Consider the following 18,794-nt stretch of genomic DNA (forward strand, 5'->3'; position numbering starts at 1 on the left):
CCTGCTACAGAGCACTCAGGACCTCAGACTAGGGCGAAGGTTCACCTTCCAACAGGACAACGACCCTAAGCACACAGCCAAGACAACGCATGAGTGGCTTCGGGACAAGTATCTGAATATCCTTGAGTGGCCAAGCCAGAGCCCAGACCCGAACCCGATCTAACATCTCTGGAGACCTGAAAATAGCTGTGCAGTGACGTTCCCCATCCAACCTGACAGAGCTTGAGAGGATCTGCAGAGAAGATTTCTAGAAACACCCCAAATACAGCTGTGCAAAGCTTGTAGCGTCACACCCAATAAGACTTGAGGCTGTAATCACTGCCAAAGTAACAACCTGTCATGTGTCACAAACTTTGTGAATATCTGGGTATTCCCTCTTCACACAGCAGAAAGACTGAATTTAATCAGCACATACTATTTGTTTTACAGTCCTTCCTTGGGGGCAGAATTGGCATCTCCTCCTCTTGCCTGGCCCAGGTGCAGCCTCAGGTGGATCAGTACAAGATTCAGCCCCCTGAACAGCTGTCACAAGCTCTGCAGAGTCTGCTGTGCGGGGGAGCCACTCCCTTCTTTGATTGTCTGGGTTACAAGTGCCTTTCCCAGCTGCTCCAAGAACACCCTCCTCTTGTTCCGCTTATCAGGCTTCCAGGTAGGGTTCATCTTGTCCTGTATTACAAAGGCAATGTATGAGTACACATCAATGATGTTATGGAAAATGACCAGGGGGCAAAAAATGACCAGGGGGCAGCAGGCAGTCATCCTCTTGCAGCTGTAAGTTCCAATCACCTTGCCCAGGTTGTCCTGCCTCTTTTGTTGTGATTGTAGTCCAGGATGATGGCTGGCTTCCTGTCCTCACGATCACTGATCTCAGCCTTTTTTGGCAGTGTGCTCAGGAGGACCACATTCTTAGAGTGGTAGTGGGGGTGAAGGCAACCTTTGATGAGAAGGCCTCTCTCCCCCTTATTGCAAGGATAGATGGTGGAGCTCAGGCTTGTTCTTTCTAATTGTGCCAACAACGGTGATCTTCCTCTTCATGAGCTGCTGCCTGAGTTCATAAGAGGTGAGGAAATTGTCACACGTGACATTGTGCCACCTTAGTTCATCTGTCACACCAAGCACAACCCCCATCACCTGGTTCTTCTCTGGGCCCCCACCGGTCGGCTTCCCTGTGTAGACTTGCATCTTCCAAGTGTAGCTGGATTGTGCTTCACAGGCCACCCATATCTTGATACCAACCTGAAGATCACTGACTTCATGATTCAACCTTATTTTGTCGATTTTTCAGTTCTGTTGAAAGCACCACCAATCCAGAGAATGACAGAATTTGATGACAGTTTGTTGACACATTTTGCCCAGGAAGGACCGCCTCATGTGAGCACATCACAAACAGGTGAGTCCAGAAAGGCATAAATTATGTATGTAATATGTAATATGCCAGGAAGACATGCATACTGTAGCTAAGAAGTTAATACCAAGTGTATGTTGTGTAGTAAGCTGTTAGTAGCCCATGTCCCTTCCGCTAATAATTGGGTCCTTTCCCCCCTCATAACTTATCCTACTGTTCTGACTGAGCCTAATTATGTCTGTCAAACAGGTAGAGCTACCTCTTGTTTCTTAAATAGGAAGAAATAGGCTCCAACACAACGCACTCTTTGTCACGGTTTTCTGTATGGCAAAGAGAGTCGGACTAAAATGCGGCTTGGCTATTGAGATTCATGTTTAATAAAAACAAAGTAAACACGAATCAATACAAAAACAATAAACGTAATGTGAAAACCGAAACAGCCTAAACTGGTGCAAACTAACACTAGACAGTTACAAGGACAATCACCCACGACAAACTCAAAGAATATGGCTGCCTAAATATGGTTCCCAATCAGAGACAACGATAAACACCTGCCTCTGATTGAGAAACACTCTAGACAGCCATAGACTTTGCTAGATCACCCCACTAGCTACAATCCCAATATATACACACCACATACAAAAACCCATGCCACACCCTGGCCTGACCCAATATATGAAGATAAATACAAAATACTTCGACCAGGGCGTGACAGAACCTCCCCCCTAAGGTGCGGACTCCCGAACGCACCTCAAAACAATAGGGAGGGTCCGGGTGGGCGTCTGTCCATGGTGGCGGCTCCGGCGCGGGACGTGGACCCCACTCAGTCAATGTCTTAGTCCCCTCTCCTCGCGTCCCTGGATAGTCCACCCTCGCCGCCGACCATGGCCTAGTAGTCCTCACCCAGAACCCCACTGGACTGAGGGGAAGCTCGGGAGTGAGAGGAAGCTCGGGAGTGAGAGGAAGCTCGGGAGTGAGAGGAAGCTCAGGCAGGTAGATAGATCTACCAGATCCTGGCTGGCTGGTGGTTTCAGCAGATCCTGGCTGACTGGCAGATCCTGGCTGACTGGCGGATCTGGCGGATCCTGGCTGACTGTCGGATCCTGGCCGACTAGCAGATCCTGGCCGACTGGCAGTTCTGGCAGATCCCGGCTGACTGGCAGATCTGGAAGAGTCTGGTTGACTGGCAGATCTGGAAGAGTCTGGTTGACTGGCAGATCTGGAAGAGTCTCTGGAAGAGTCTGGCTGACTGGCAGATCTGGAAGAGTCTGGCTGACTGGCGGATCTGGATCTGGAAGAGTCTGGCTGACTGGCGGATCTGGAAGAGTCTGGTTGACTGGCGGATCTGGAAGAGTCTGGTTGACTGGAAGAGTCGGATCTGGAAGAGTCTGGTTGACTGGCGGATCTGGAAGAGTCTGGCTGACTGGCTGGCGGATCTGGAAGAGTCTGGCTGACTGGAAGAGTCTGGCTGGAAGGAAGTCTGGTCTGGCTGACTGGCGGATCTGGAAGAGTCTGGCTCTGGAAGAGTCTGGCTGACTGGCGGATCTGGAAGAGTCTGGCTGACTGATCTGGCGGATCTGGAAGAGTCTGGCTGACTGGCGGGATCTGGAAGAGTCTGGCTGACTGGCGGATCTGGAAGAGTCTGGCTGACTGGCGGATCTGGAAGAGTCTGGCTGACTGGCGGATCTGGAAGAGTCTGGCTGACTGGCGGATCTGGAAGAGTCTGGCTGACTGGCGGTCTGGAAGAGTCTGGCTGACTGGCAGATCTGGCAGACTGGCGGATCTGGCTCTGGACTAGCGGCTCTGGCTGCTCTATGTAGGCTGACAGCTCTGGCGGCTTCTTACAGACTGGCAGCTCTGGCGGCTCCGTGCAGACTGGCAGCTCCTTGCAGACTGGCAGCTCCTTGCAGACTGACAGCTCCTTGCAGACTGACAGCTCCTTGCAGACTGACAGCTCCTTGCAGACTGACAGCTCCTTGTAGACTGACAGCTCCGTGCAGACTGACATCTCTGGCTGCTTCATGCAGACTGACATCTCTGGCTGCTTCATGCAGACTGACAGCTCTGGCTGCTCCATGCAGACTGACAGCTCTGGCTGCTCCATGCAGACTGACAGCTCTGGCTGCTCCATGCAGACTGACAGCTCTGGCTGCTCCATGCAGACTGACAGCTCTGGCTGCTCCATGCAGACTGACAGCTCTGGCTGCTCCATGCAGACTGACAGCTCTGGCTGCTCCTTGCAGACTGACAGCTCTGGCTGCTCCTTGCAGACTGACAGCTCTGGCTGCTCCTTGCAGACTGACAGCTCTGGCTGCTCCATGCAGACTGACAGCTCTGGCTGCTCCATGCAGACTGACAGCTCTGGCTGCTCCATGCAGACTGACAGCTCTGGCTGCTTCATGCAGACTGACAGCTCTGACTGCTCCATGCAGGCTGGCAGCGCTGGAGAGGCGAGGCGCACTGTAGGCCTGATGCGTGGTGCTGGCACTGGTGGTACTAGACCGAGAACACGCACAGGAAGCCTGGTGCGGGGAGCTGCTACCGGAGGGCTGGGGTGTGGAGGTGGTACTGGATAGACCGGACCGTGCAGGCGCACTGGAGCTCTTAAGCACCGAGCCTGCCCAACCTTACCTGGTTGAATGCTCTCGGTCGCCCTGCCAGTGCGGCGAGGTGGAATAGCCCGCACTGGGCTATGCAGGCGAACCGGAGACACCGAGCGCAAGGCTGGTGCCATGTAAGCCGGCCCAAGGAGACGCACTGGGGACCAGATGCGTAGAGCCGGCTTCATGGCATTTGGCTCGACGCTCAATCTAGCCCGGCCGATACGCGGAGCTGGAATATACCACACCGGGCTATGCACCCGCACTGGGGACACTGTGCGCATCACTGCATAACACAGTGCCTGGCCGGTCTCTCTAGCCCCCCGGTAAGCACAGGAAGTTGGCGTAGGTCTCCTACCTAGCGTCGCCATGCTCCCTGTGAGCCCCCCCCTCAAGAAATTTTTGGGGCTGACTCTCGGGCTTCCATCCGCTTTGCCGTGCTGCTTCCTCATACCTGCGCCTCTCAGATTTCGCCGCCTCCAGTTCTTCCTTGGGGCGGCGATATTCTCCAGGCTGAGCCCAGGGTCTTTTACCATCCAGTTCGTCCTCCCATGTCCATTTCTCCAGGTAGTCCAGCCTCTCCCACTGCAGCTGCTGCTGCTGCCTCTCCTGTGGCTCCTGCCTGTTGACACGCTGCTTGGTCCGTTTGTGGTGGGTGATTCTGTCACGGTTTTCTGTATGGCAAAGAGAGTCGGACCAAAATGCGGCGTGGCTATTGAGATTCATGTTTAATAAAAACAAAGTAAACACGAATCAATACAAAAACAATAAACGTAATGTGAAAACCAAAACAGCCTAAACTGGTGCAAACTAACACTAGACAGTTACAAGGACAATCACCCACGACAAACTCAAAGAATATGGCTGCCTAAATATGGTTCCCAATCAGAGACAACGATAAACACCTGCCTCTGATTGAGAACCACTCCAGACAGCCATAGACTTTGCTAGATCACCCCACTAGCTACAATCCCAATATATACACACCACATACAAAAACCCATGCCACACCCTGGCCTGACCCAATACATGAAGATAAATACAAAATACTTCGACCAAGGCGTGACACTTGTTGTTAGTAAAGTCTAATTAAATGAAGACGGTTTAAATGAATTATTCCTACTATTATTTGCCAATTTTCTGCACTATCAGCTGTCCATTTCCAATTGATTGTGCCGCGACTGCTGCTTCAAGTTTCAGCACCACAATGTAAGTAACTAAAATCTGGCTTATTGGGATGTCAATGACTCAGATAAATGCATCATGGGCAAGAAACACTGTTCTCAAACTGAACAGAACATAGGCTATAGGCTAGTCTACTCGCAAGATATTGCAATTTTGTCACGTTCTGACCTTAGTTCCTTTGTTTTTGTCTTTGTTTTAGTATGGTCAGGGTGTGAGTTGGGGTGGGTAGTCTATGTTCCTTTTTCTATAATTTGGGATTTCTGTGTTTGGCCTGGTATGGTTCTCAATCAGAGGCAGCTGTCAATCGTTGTCCCTGATTGAGAACCATACTTATGTAGCCTGGTTTCACTTTTGAGTTGTGGGTGATTATTTTCTGTTCTTTGTTTTATTTCACCGTTCAGGACTGTTCGTTTGTCGGTTTATTGTTTTTGTTTCAGTGTTCACTATTCTTATTAAAAACGAAGATGAACACTTACCACGCTGCGCTTTGGTCCTCTTCTTCCACCACAGCCGGCTGTTACAATTTTTTGGATGAGGCCTGTTCAGAAATAATTTTCGGAGGAATTCTTTGACTCTCCTCCTGAACTGCCACTGTAGGCCGACACAGCACAGCATTGGTTAGGCAGCAAAATAAAAGGGTTTGATCAGCAAGGGCAGTTCAGGCCTCAGGGTTGGAAAATCCGTTGCAGTGTGTAATGCTGTCTAGTTGTATTTACGCTATCCCAGCAGCTATCTTAGAAATATTTGCTCTGTGCTTCTCTGAGGATGCACTTCGTAGCCTGTAGCCTGTAGGCTATGCATAATTTGACTGAGACCACACTAAATAGCCTATAGGCACACTTCATATTTCACGCCCAGCAGAGAATCAGGTGGAATCGGGCATAGATATATAGCCTAATAAGCAGCTAATTCTAAAACACTGAGAAATATTGAAATTTCATACATTTCAAATTATATGACCCTCCCCTGGACGAGATTTAAAAAATAGTAAATCCTCCCCTTGACTGAAATTGAAAAAGCATGACCCTCCCCTACTTTCCTCCAGGTACCCAACCTGTACATTTTTATCCAACTCTTAGCATTACAAAGTAATCGTACTAACTAAGTGTCAGCGTCGTGTGTATAGGTGGCAGGGAAGTCAGGTGCAGGAGAGTCAAAATGAAGTGTAAATGGAGTCTTTTAATAAATGTCCGGTGACGTCCGAAGACCGGTGATGTCGAACACCGAGCACCTCCCGAACAAGGATAGGCAATGACTTCGGCAGAAGTTGTGACACTAAGAATGTTCTTAAGTTAAAGTTATAAACAGAAGTGATAGCAATACTGTAAATTATTAACAGTTACAGAACTCTTTCTCTTGAAGTTCTTCTTCTGAAGGGTGACACAGCGTTTTTAGTCTGTACTCTTTCCCCCTCCCCCTCTATTCCTATTTCTCTCCCTTCTTCCCACTCTTTCTCCTGTCATAACCTCCTGTTGGTTGTACTACAGTATGGACCGACTCAGGCTCTGCTCTGGCTGTATTTCTGCCTTGTCATTGTGACTCAGCATTCTGGAGACCCAAACAGAGACGGAAGAGGAAGCAAGATGTTCACTTCTTCAATGGTTCTGTTTCAATGGAAGTCAAGGACGATGTAGACTGCTTTCGCATTGGTGTCCCCCCCCCTCCTCCCCTTCAGCAGACAATGGTAAATGGCCTGATTGAACAACTTTCATTTACCCACCATCTTTGGCCTGAAGGCCATTCTTTTCCACTAAAACCGTGACAATGGTGGAAGGACACTAGGTCTCATGACTGTGGAAACAGAGCGGTGATGAGTGGGCGAAAACGTGTTGAGACCAGAAAAAAAAAGGGAAGAAGTAGAGAACAGTAGTAACAAACTATGTAACTTACTAAGGCATTTTAAACAAATAGCTGTAATATGGTTGTTTCTGTTGAATGTTGGAGGGAAAATATACCAAAAACTTTCCTGATCATTTGGCCAATATACCGCAATCACAACTCAAGTAACAATATTTTTCAATATTACTTTAAACTGTTGGTCTACCTAACAGTTTAGAATATCACCACTAAACCCCTTGGTTTTTCACACTCAATAATTTCCTGTGTGTATCAAGAATGATCCACCTCATATAGTGATATCTGGCCAATTTAAAACAACTGTGGGAAGCATTGGAGTCAACATGGGCCAGCATCCCCGTAGAACGCTAACGACACCCTATAGATCGAGTCCTTGCCCCAACGAATTGAGGCTGTTCTGAGGGAAAAAGGGGAGTTTGCAACTCAGTATTAGGAAGTTGTTCTTGATGTTTTATACACTCAGTGTATATATACAGTGCCGTACAAAAGTATTTCCCCCTTTCTGATTTTCTCTATTTTTGCATATTTTTGATACTGAATGTTATCAGATCTTCAGCCAAAACCTAATATTAGATAAAGGGCACATGAGTTTACAAATAACACAAAAAAAAGATACTTATTTTATTTATTTAATTAACCAAGTTACGCAACACCTAATTCCCCTGTTTAACAAAGTAATTTCCCCCTTACACTCAATAACTGGTATTGCCACCTTAAGCTGCAATGACTAAAAACAAATGCCAAATACCATATCGGTCCATATTATCAGGCAGGTGTGTTATTTAGCAATAAGCATGATAACCTGTATTATGGGGTTGCATGGGGTTGTCCATCTACATTTACCCCAGTGTGCTAATCATTAGCTAGATCAGTGGTTCTCAAACCTAGTCCTGGGGACCCAAAGGGGTGCACATTTTTGTTTTTGCCCTAGCACTACACAGCTGATCCATATCATCAAAGCCTTTTGATGAGTTGATCATTTGAATCAGCTTTGTAGTGCTAGGGCAAAAACAAAAATGTGCACCCGTTTGGGTCCCCAGGACTGGGTTTGAGAACCAGTGAGCAAGATCATAAACTGAAAACATTATCTTGTTGCTAGCAACATAGACTATTGCTGACTTGACTGTCCCAAACTTTCCACTGGCACTCAGCCAAGGATGTATATACACTGAATAATGTAGGCCTATCTGTTACAACGGACTCCTGTTACTGCCTACCATGCTATGTTGTTGTCTTTGGTCTCTCTTTATGTAGTGTTGTGTTGTCTCTCTTGTCGTGAAAGGCCGTTTGCCTTTTGTTAGGCCGTCATTGTAAATAAGAATGTGTTCTTAACCGACTTAGTTAGCATAGTTAAATAAAGATTAAAAATAAACAAAGCACTTCTCTGCAGCTTTTGACAATATTGATCATAATCTGCTGCTGGAAAAAGCGTAATTGTTATGGCTTTACATCCCCTGCTATATTGTGGATCTAGAGTTACCTGTCTAACAGAACACAGAGGGTGTTCTTTAATGGAATCCTCTCCAACATAATCTAGGAAGAGTCAGTCATTCCCCAGAGCGGCTGTCTAGGCCCCTTACTTTTTCAATCTTTACTAATGACTTGCCACTGGCGCTGAGTGATGCCTGTGTGTCTATGTATGCTGATGACTCAACACTATACACATCAGCTACCACAGCAGGTGAAATCATTACAACACTTAAGAGCTGCAGTCATTTTCAGAATGGGTGGCAAGAGATAAGTTAGTCCTAAATTTCAAAAACTAAAGGCATTGTATTTGGGACATAAAATTAAAACACTGAACCCTGAACCTCAACTAAATCTTGTAATGGATAATGTGGAAATGTAACAAGTTCAGAATAAACTTCTGTCATGGTAAAAACATATTGATACAACACTAGCTAAGATGGGGATAGATCTGTCCATAAAACACTGCTCTGCCTTCTTAACGCTATCAACAAGGTAGGTTCTACAGGCCCTTGTTTTGTCGCACCTGGACTGCTGTCCAGTCATGTGGTCAGGTGCCACAAAAAAAGGACTTAGGATAATTACAATTGGCCCAGAACTGGGCAGCACGGCCCTTAAATGTACACAGAGAGCTAACATTAACATTATGAATGTCAATCTCTCATGGCTCAAAGTAGAGAGATTGACATTATCACTACTTGTATTTGGGAGAAGTATTGACATGTTGAATACACCGAGCTGTCAGTTTAAACTAGTAGCACACAACTCAGAAACCAATGCATACCCCACAAGACATGCCACCAGGTCTCTTCACAGTCCCCAAGTCCAGGACAGACTATGGGAGGTGCACAGTACTACAGAGAGCCATGACATGGCTACTATTCCACTTCAAGTAACTCATGCAAGCAGTAAATTAAGATTTAAAAATACATACAAATACAACTTATGGGACAGCGGGGACTGTGAAGAGACATATGCACTATAGACACACACATGGATTTTGTTTGGTAGAGTAGTGGCCTGAGGGCAAACCCTTAATGTGTTGTGAAATCTGTATTGTAGTGTTAGTTTTATTGTATAGAGCTGCCTTGTGTTCCAGTCCCCATGAAGAGTAACTCCTTATCACAAATCTATGACCCTGTGTTGCTTTACCAAATGTAAAATAACTTTTCAAATTCAATTAAAGCTGAGAAACTTTACCTTAGAGAATACAATAAATATGTACTCAATTTTACCATACTTCTTGGTTGTAAATATTGGTGGCAGTTGTGAAAAGTTGCATGTATTAAACATGCCATTTAGACACTTCTCATTGGTCTATTTTCCCCTTTAACCAAGTGGTCTACTTGAAACTCATACTATATAAACACATTAATAATGTCTAGCAATATAAGGTAACCTTGCCTGCCAATTCCCAAAATGAAAGTGTTCTGTAAATTACCAGTAGCTTTGCAACCATTTGACAGCTCCAATAAGCCCCTTAGGGTGAACAAGAGGCTTGTAGAATTACTATTTCGAACAGTTCATAATTTGCTGGAGGGGAACTATTGGGCATTACCAGCCGAAATAAGATTAAAGATGAATTGTGTCAGTAAATGCATAACTTTCCATCACAAAAAAAAGCACCCTAACAGGTTATTGACCTCTAGGATGTCTAATAAACTCGTGATAGCCATAGTAAAGGTCTACATCAACTGTAGGTAACCATTTTCCTCCTATGGCCCTAGTTAACAGTTGGGACCTTAATTGACATGGCACTATTACAAGACAGTGAAGGACACCCTGTGGTCAGAGGTAACATCCTTTATCAACCTCATGTTAAACTTCTCCTATTGTTATGACTCTCAGCCACTAGTAGGTCTACAATTCTCACTGGTATGAAGATGCTCAGTAAGACAGAGCAAAGAACCTGAATAGACTGAATCATTACTGCAGGTAAACACTTACACACCTTTAGTGATATTTTTTAATTGTTTTACAAGCCTTGCCTCCAAAACACAGTAGTGTTGTCAACAAACACCAATGCTACAGCTGTGTTGCACAGCAACAGTTTAACACTCCCCTCCCTATAAATGCAAAGCCAGTACGATATATTAGAGAAGCCAGGAGTCCTAGTCTGAAAGCCGTAGTCTTGGGATGGAAGTGGTTTAGCTCTGGCCTCCCAGGGTGTGCTTGTCAAACAGGTACTCTGCCATCTTGTTTTTGACAGCATCCATCTTGGTGAGGTTGGTGATGTGGTCTCCCAGCTTCTTAATGGCCTCCACCTGCTCATTCAGGTAATGGGTCTCCAGGAAGTCACACAGCTAAAGAGGGAAAACACAGGTCAGACAAGAGAATGAATACAGACCATTGTAGATACAGTAACACACAACAGCCTGGTGGTAATGGCATAAGTGCAGATGAGGTGTCTGCAGTTAATTTTTTAACAGGGCAAGTCCGTTAACAAACACTTATTTACAACAGCATTTTAATGTGGAACAATGGGCTTACTGCCTTGTTAAGGGGCAGAACATATTTCTCTTGTCAGCTCCGGGATTCAATCCAGCATCCTTTGTTACCGGCCCAAAGCTCTAACCACTAGACAACCTGACGGCCTTTTTGCAAACTTACACATTAGCTGCATAGTGTGCATCTGTGGACTATTGCGCGAATGTGAAGCAGGTCACAATCCTGTGTCATTAGTTATCAGAGCAAACCCCTGATCAATTCCTGAGACAGTACCTGTATTCTATGTGATACATACATGTGATGTGTGGTTTCACCATAACTTACATGGGGGTCAACCTTGTCTGAGGCAATCTTGTGCAGGTCCAGCAGGGCCTGGTTCACATTCTTCTCCAGCTGCAGAGCACACTGCATGGCCTCCAGCCCATTGCTCCACTCATCACGTTCTGGCTTCTAAACAGGACAAAGTGAACAGAAGTGTTAAGGACAACTAGCAGATGTTACGGTCAGGATAAAGTGAACAGAATTACACCCCTCTCACAGTTTCAGTTCAGTGGTTAGAGGCAGTATGTTTAGGACTACTCCAGGTTCTCTATATAAACTTTGCGCTGGAGACACTTTACTCCATGGAGTAAAGTCATTTATCAGTCTACAATCTGAATGAATTTGATGCTCAGGTGCTCACCTTGATGTCCTGGAGTAAAATGCGTCCACCTCGCTTGTTCTGGAAGGAGAGTAGCTTGTCGGCGTGCTCCCGCTCCTCGTCGCTGTTCTCCTTGAAGAAATGCGCGAAACCAGACAGAGCCACATCGTCACGGGAGAAATAGAAAGCCTGGGTGGATAAACAAAACAGTGTGGTTAGAATAAAAACATGCCAAACGTGACTCGGCATTCTGTTCTTGTTGTGGAAACGAAACTTGATAAAGGCATTAATCAGTCTAGTCTGTAGTCGACTTGGTAACCTGCCATTTACCCTGTCAAGGAGTTGTTACGCGCCCTGTCCAAAGTAGGATAGATTCCCGGCTTCATTTTAGAGGATAAAAACTCAAATATGCACAACAGAGTTTCTTGGCTATTAATTATCTACGCCAATATAATAAAAATCCAGGTGAAAAAAAAGGTATTTAGGCCCAGACATAACAGGTAAATCAACAAAACGGTCATCTTGGTAGACTCTTTACCATTGAAGTGTAGGTGTAGGAGGCAAACATCTCCAAATTGATCATCCGGTTGATGGCAGCTTCGCAATCGTGGTGATAGTTCTGGCGGATCTGAGACTCCATCTTGGCAGATTTTCTTTTATATCAAAATTAACGGTACAAAAATAGAGTTTCTTCGACTATTTTTCTATTATACTTCAAGAATGTGTTATGTTATCAATCCGGAATGTTCGATAATGCGGGACGAAGGCAGAGGAGTTCCGTTCAATCACTGTTGAAGCAAGAACTTCTTCATGCGTCTTCTCAGACTTGTGAAGTGGAAGGAGCCTTGTTCGCTCTATTTATTGTTCAAACGGAATGCGTCAGTGAAATCCACCCTCACAGAGCGTAGCCAATCACCTTTAGAATGCCAACAGCAACTAGGCGGGTCATTTGAAGACGTCTTCCCACTCATACACATGACCAGAGGCAAATATTATTTATTCTACTGACAAGAGAACCGAGTGCCCACTCTAACGATGGAATTACATGTGCTCAACGAATGAAGACAGTGAAGGTCAGGTGGGACCATTATAGCCAATGATAGGGCAGTTACGCGTGTAGCAACATGCACAACTCAACGTTGTTTTTCTCAAAGTTGCCGGAATGCCACGTGCATCCACATATATCAGTACATTTGTAAAAGCTTAAACATTACGAAACTTATATTCTATCAAAATCCTCAAGTAATTAGAAAAAACGGGCTTATCTCACGCGGACAGATATTGGTTGGAGTAAATGCTCTCGCCTTGACCTCTTCATCTCGGTCTATATTTTTTTGTTGCTGCTTTGTTTATATCAAAGTAACATTTTATTGGAAACAACTAAAGCAGTAGTATCAGACAAAGGCAACGCTACAGTGCAGGTCATTGTTGAAAAAAGGTGTGTGTGTTATATCCTTAGAAGAAAATAGGAAGAATTGGAACACTCATTCTAATATTAGGCTAATTGAGAAATAATCTATGTCTACATTTGATTTAGGATATAACAGGAATTGAATTTTGAGACACAGTTCTGAAAACGTCTGTTTCATTCTCTAAGAGCACATGTTTCAACAGCACATGAAGCTTAATTATTGACCTTTTCCAGAATGCAGTCAAAAGAAAAACTGTAGGGTTTATCACACTTTAAAAAAATAGCAATTCAATGTTCAGTATGAGGTATGGGAATACAGTGGTGGACAGAGAAAGAAAGGCTGGCTTTTGTAGAAATGGTACATACATCTAAACATACATAGGTTATTAAGTTAAAACTGTGAAGTGGAAAACTTTTTACAGCCAATGTAAATCAAAGACTACAGTAATAAAGTAACCTTCCTAACAACTTCAGTTCACATGACCTGATCTTCCACAACTGTTGACAGGGTGCTTTCAGGGTGCTGGGTTATTGCTCAATGCAGCCATGTAGTTGAAACGTCATTGATATTCATAAGAACTAGAGTTCGAATACTCATACTAACCACACTAACCATACTACTTGTGATGTAAGTGGAGTATGTAGTATGGTTATTGGTCATAGAATGGATATAGTTAGTTTGCCAGAAGTTCCCGGATGTCGTATTAGCCAAAATACGAAGTATACAAGCAGATGTACTGTTAGGATTCTTTACATACAATAGAAATAAGCTGAAACATTTTTATGTAATTAATTTCATTATTCTCTTGGCCAAATTTCATATACACAAATGTAAATTTACAAACAGAAAACCACATTTTCGTACCCTACAAAAAGAAATTGAACTGTATTTTAAGACGGTTAAATGCTCTACTAACAAAAAAGCTGTTCGAATTGTAAGTATATGCATGTCCCTTAAGGTCTTTGTGTAATTGTAATGTGATATTGTACCCCCTAGCTCGATTGTCTATTGTTTGTAATCTATGTATGCTTGTGTTCCCTCATGTGATTTATGTATTGATTTGTTGTTAATAAAAACATTTTCTTTTTTTTAAATAGTCCGCTGCGCCATTCGGGAGCCCTATGAACTGATAGTATGCAGTATGTACTCCTTAAGTATGTAGTATACAGTATTTTAGTGTGGGTATTCGAACACAGCTTATGTCTTCTGGGGCAGTTTGCATCAAGCCTCTCAGAGTAAGAGTGCCGATTTAGGATCAGTTTTGCCTTTTAGATCACATTGATTAACATTACATTGATGGGGAAGCTCCTCCCCCCAGCTTCCACTGATTTATACAGACCCTGGTCTTTCCTGGCCTAGTATGTAAGGTATTGCCTCTACTCCAATTGTTTGAGAATAGGACCCCCTTTTTCCTAAAAATGTAAACCAAAACAGGCTCTATCTATCAGTTTGTCATAGCTACTATCTAGGTTCATTGTTTGTTGAAAAATTATGAAGCTGCTTCAAATGGGGGTAAGGGTCTTCAACATAGATATTCATTGAAGTATGTGCCCTGCTTTCTGTTACTTTGATCAACTGTTCTACGCTGAACCTCACTTAATAGCGTAATGCTTTTATTATGAGTGCCATCAAAGTTTTGGAGACAATGAGACGAAGCCTCTTCAGACTTGGAAGTGGCAGTAGACTCATGCTTAAACCGGTGTTGCAAAAAGGGCTGTGACATACTTGGCATTCCTTTTTTTTGCGAAAAGGGACATCACTTTTTGACTAAATTATGTGTCATGCTTAAAGTATACGTTTGGGTGAGCATATAACGCGAACGTCTAGTATCCCAAAAGTTGCTTGTAACTCATCACGGACAACTTCAGCTTTTTTGCTAATGATCAACTTTGCAACTATTTACTACTTTTTAGCTACTTTGCAACTACTTAGCATGTTAGCTAACCCTAACCGTAACCCTTTAACGTAACTCCTAACCTTATTTTAGTGGTAACCTTAACCCTTAAGCCCTAACCTAACTAACTTTAGCCACCTAGCTAACGTTAGCACCTAGCCACCGAGCTAAAGTTAGCCACAACAAATTGCAATTCGTAACATATTGTACGAATTACCATTCGTTTATTATAATACCAAATTGATGATGGACATCCACAAATGAATACATATTATACTAATTGGAGTATTCCCAAATATACTTTTACTATGTTACGTCTACCCCTCCAGGTTGTTCTAAGTTACCTTATTTTAGCAGAAGGGCAAACAAGATTAAAATTGAAATTGGCAAATAATTGTCTTCATTTTTTTATGTAAATCTCTTCTGTAATGTTCAACCCAGAGAACCTGTGTTAAGTTGTTAAAGTCATGACAGGGTCCATCATGTGACCAGCCGTAACAAAGTTGTAAACAGTAAGTAATACTGTAAATGGTTAACCATTACATAAGTCTTTCTATTGAAGTTCTGAAGGGTGACACAGTGTTTTTCGTCTTTACTCTTTCCCCCTCCCCCTCTCTCCCTATTGCTCCCTCCCACCAGGGGCACAACATTGGTTTTAGATGTGGGCGGGACATACATATTTATATTTTGGTGGCGTTAAATAAACACTGCAAACAGCCTTCCCGACTGCTCGGAGGGATCCGCATGGTCCAAAAGCACACCGTTGCCTCGTTTTGTATCACATTCCAATGATAAAACTGGGGAGGGGACAAAAATGCATGTCCCCCCTGTCCCCAGTCAAATTTGTTCCTCTGCTTATTCCTGTAATAACCTCCTGTTGGTTCTACTACAGTATGGACTGACTCAGGCTCTGCCCTGGCTGTATTTCTGCCTTGTCATTGTGACTCAGCATTCTGGAGTCTCAAGTAGAGACAGAAGAGGAAGCAAGACAGCCCACTCCTTCATTTTCCCCAAATGTAAGTCAATTAACTAAGCAGACCACTATCGCATTGTCTGCTTAAGGAGCCACCTCCTTAAGCAGATGGTGGTAAACAGCCTCTGTTAACTATCTTCATTTATCCACCATCGTTGGTCTCGAGGTAGTTCTGTTCTGTTATCACAATGACAATGGTGGAAGGAGGTGCAGTTTTGTGACTGCAGAAACAGACATCAGGGGTGATGAATGGGTGAAGGCCAACTGATAACAGATTTGAAGAAAAAGAAAAAGGGAAGAAGGAGGCAATAGGAGGAACATATACACTGCTCAAAAAAATAAAGGGAACACTAAAATAACACATCCTAGATCTGAATGAATGAAATATTCTTATTAAATACTTTTTTCTTTACATAGTTGAATGTGCTGACAACAAAATCACACAAAAATTATCAATGGAAATCAAATTTATCAACCCATGGATGTCTAGATTTGGAGTCACACTCAAAATTAAAGTGGAAAACCACACTACAGACTGATACAACTTTGGTGTAATGTCCTTAAAACAAGTCAAAATGAGGCTCAGTAGTGTGTGTGGCCTCCACGTGCCTGTATGACCTCTCTACAACGCCTGGGCATGCTCCTGATGAGGTGGCGGATGGTCTCCTGAGGGATCTCCTCCCAGACCTGGACTAAAGCATCCGCCAACTCCTGGACAGTCTGTGGTGCAACGTGGCTTTGGTGGATGGAGCGAGATATGATGTCCCAGATGTGCTCAATTGGATTCAGGTCTGGGGAACGGGCGGGCCTGTCCATAGCATCAATGCCTTCCTCTTGCAGGAACTGCTGACACACTCCAGCCACATGAGGTCTAGCATTGTCTTGCATTAGGAGGAACCCAGGGCCAACCGCACCAGCATATGGTCTCACAAGGGGTCTGAGGATCTCATCTCGTTACCTAATGGTAGTCAGGCTACCTCTGGCGAGCACATGGAGGGCTGTGTGGCCCCCCCAAAGAAATGCCACCCCACCCCATGACTGACCCACCGCCAAACCTGTCATGCTGGAGGATGTTGCAGGCAACAGAACGTTCTCCATGGCGTCTCCAGACTGTCACGTCTGTCATGTGCTCAGTGTGAACCTGCTTTCATCTGTGAAGAGCACAGGGCGCCAGTCGCGAATTTGCCAATCTTGGTGTTCTCTGGCAAATGCCAAACATCCTGCACGGTGTTGGGCTGTAAGCACAACCCCCACCTGTGGACATCGGGCCCTCATACCACCCTCATGGAGTCTGTTTCTGACCGTTTGAGCAGACACATGCACATTTGTGGCCTGCTGGAGGTCATTTTGCAGGGCTCTGGCAGTGCTCCTCCTGCTCCTCCTTGCACGCACAAAGGCAGAGGTAGCGGTCCTGCTGCTGGGTTGTTGCCCTCCTACGGCCTCCTCCACGTCTCCTGATGTACTGGCCTGTCTCCTGGTAGCGCCTCCATGCTCTGGACACTACGCTGATAGACACAGCAAACCTTCTTGCCACAGCTCGCATTGATGTTCCATCCTGGATGAGCTGCACAACCTGAGCCACTTGTGTGAGTTGTAGACTCCGTCTCATGCTACCACTAGAGTGAAAGCACCACCAGCATTCAAAAGTGACCAAAACATCAGCCAGGAAGCATAGGAACTGAGAAGTGGTCTGTGGTCACCACGTGCAGAACCACTCCTTTATTGGGGGTGTCTTGCTAATTGCCTATAATTTCCACCTGTTGTCTATTCCATTTGCACAACAGCATGTGAAATGTATTGTCAATCAGTGTTGCTTCCTAAGTGGACAGTTTGATTTCACAGAAGTGTGATTGACTTGGAGTTATATTGTGTTGTTTAAGTGTTCCCTTTATTTTTTTGAGCAGTGTACTATACTATGCACCTTACATGTACTGTGTAACTTACTAAGGCATTTTTAAACAAATAGCTGTGAATGGTTGTTTCTGGTGAATTGAAGGGAAAATACAACAACTTTCCTGAAAATGTTGTCAATTTAGTCAATCAGAACTCAAATAGCAATATATTTCTCTATTACTTTAAACTGTTGGTCTAACTATAACAGTTCAGAAAGTCACCACCAATGTCAAAACCCATTATTCTATATATGTTCCCTTCACCACGTTTGGGTAGTACATGGTTTTGAAATGACAAATTTCTTTATGTATTACTATTTTCTCTCTCTTTATTGAGATATCAAGTTATGAATGAGAGGGGTGTGACAGAAAGGTAGAGGAATACAGATATGAAAGTGTAGACAGGGTTTGAATCCATGCAGCAAAGGGACATGTGTGGTCCAGAGTCAGCAGCATTACCACTAGACCAGAATATGGCACAAAATTAATAATGTCTAATACTCTATTAACTGCTGACTTGATTACACAATTTAATTGCAGTATCAATTAATTAAAAAGTATACATGCATACATACATACATACACACACACACACACATACATATATACATACATACATACATGGTCGTAAAGAAAATCATGTCCAGTCGTAATAAGCTGAAGATTCTATAATGAATCAAATTAAACGAGTATTGTGTTAGTCTAGCTGAAAACAGAGAGGCTGATTACTTTGTTGTAGTGAAAGTGAACTGGGATAGAAATACATGATCAATCCAATTAAAGTGAGTGTCGTGATGCCAACTTTGGACCAACTACATTAAGTGTAAAGGCTTGGATAGGCCTATGGCTCAGAATATGGAATAGAATGTGAATGGTGGGCTACTCCCTCAAGTATTCAATCAAAAATGCAAATATGCAACTATAGGTTGTGGGCGGAAGCTGAAAAATGATCCCCATCGAGGGAGGAGCAAATATTTTATATTTGACAGTTAAACATTCTTATAACTATAACATTTGTTGGCACCTTAAATTCTTGCACATTTTCTCATAAAAGTATAGTTTAACACTGCTTCTATCTAGG

General features: G+C 44.0%; 1 protein-coding gene across 1 annotated transcript; it reads right to left on the reverse strand.

Annotated features, from left to right (window-relative positions):
- Positions 1 to 10,402: 10,402 nt before the first annotated feature.
- Positions 10,403 to 12,482, reverse strand: LOC112243983 (ferritin, middle subunit). Its single transcript, XM_042327258.1, has 4 exons — positions 12,081 to 12,482; positions 11,585 to 11,731; positions 11,227 to 11,352; positions 10,403 to 10,757 (listed from the first exon to the last, which is right to left on the reverse strand). Exons 1-4 carry the CDS (start codon positions 12,180 to 12,182, stop codon positions 10,602 to 10,604), a joined length of 531 nt encoding a protein of 176 aa, XP_042183192.1. The 5' UTR covers positions 12,183 to 12,482; the 3' UTR covers positions 10,403 to 10,601.
- Between the last annotated feature and the right edge of the window lie 6,312 nt (positions 12,483 to 18,794).

The sequence above is a fragment of the Oncorhynchus tshawytscha genome, linkage group LG09 (genome assembly GCF_018296145.1).
Source record: "Oncorhynchus tshawytscha isolate Ot180627B linkage group LG09, Otsh_v2.0, whole genome shotgun sequence".
Lineage (NCBI taxonomy): Eukaryota > Metazoa > Chordata > Actinopteri > Salmoniformes > Salmonidae > Oncorhynchus > Oncorhynchus tshawytscha.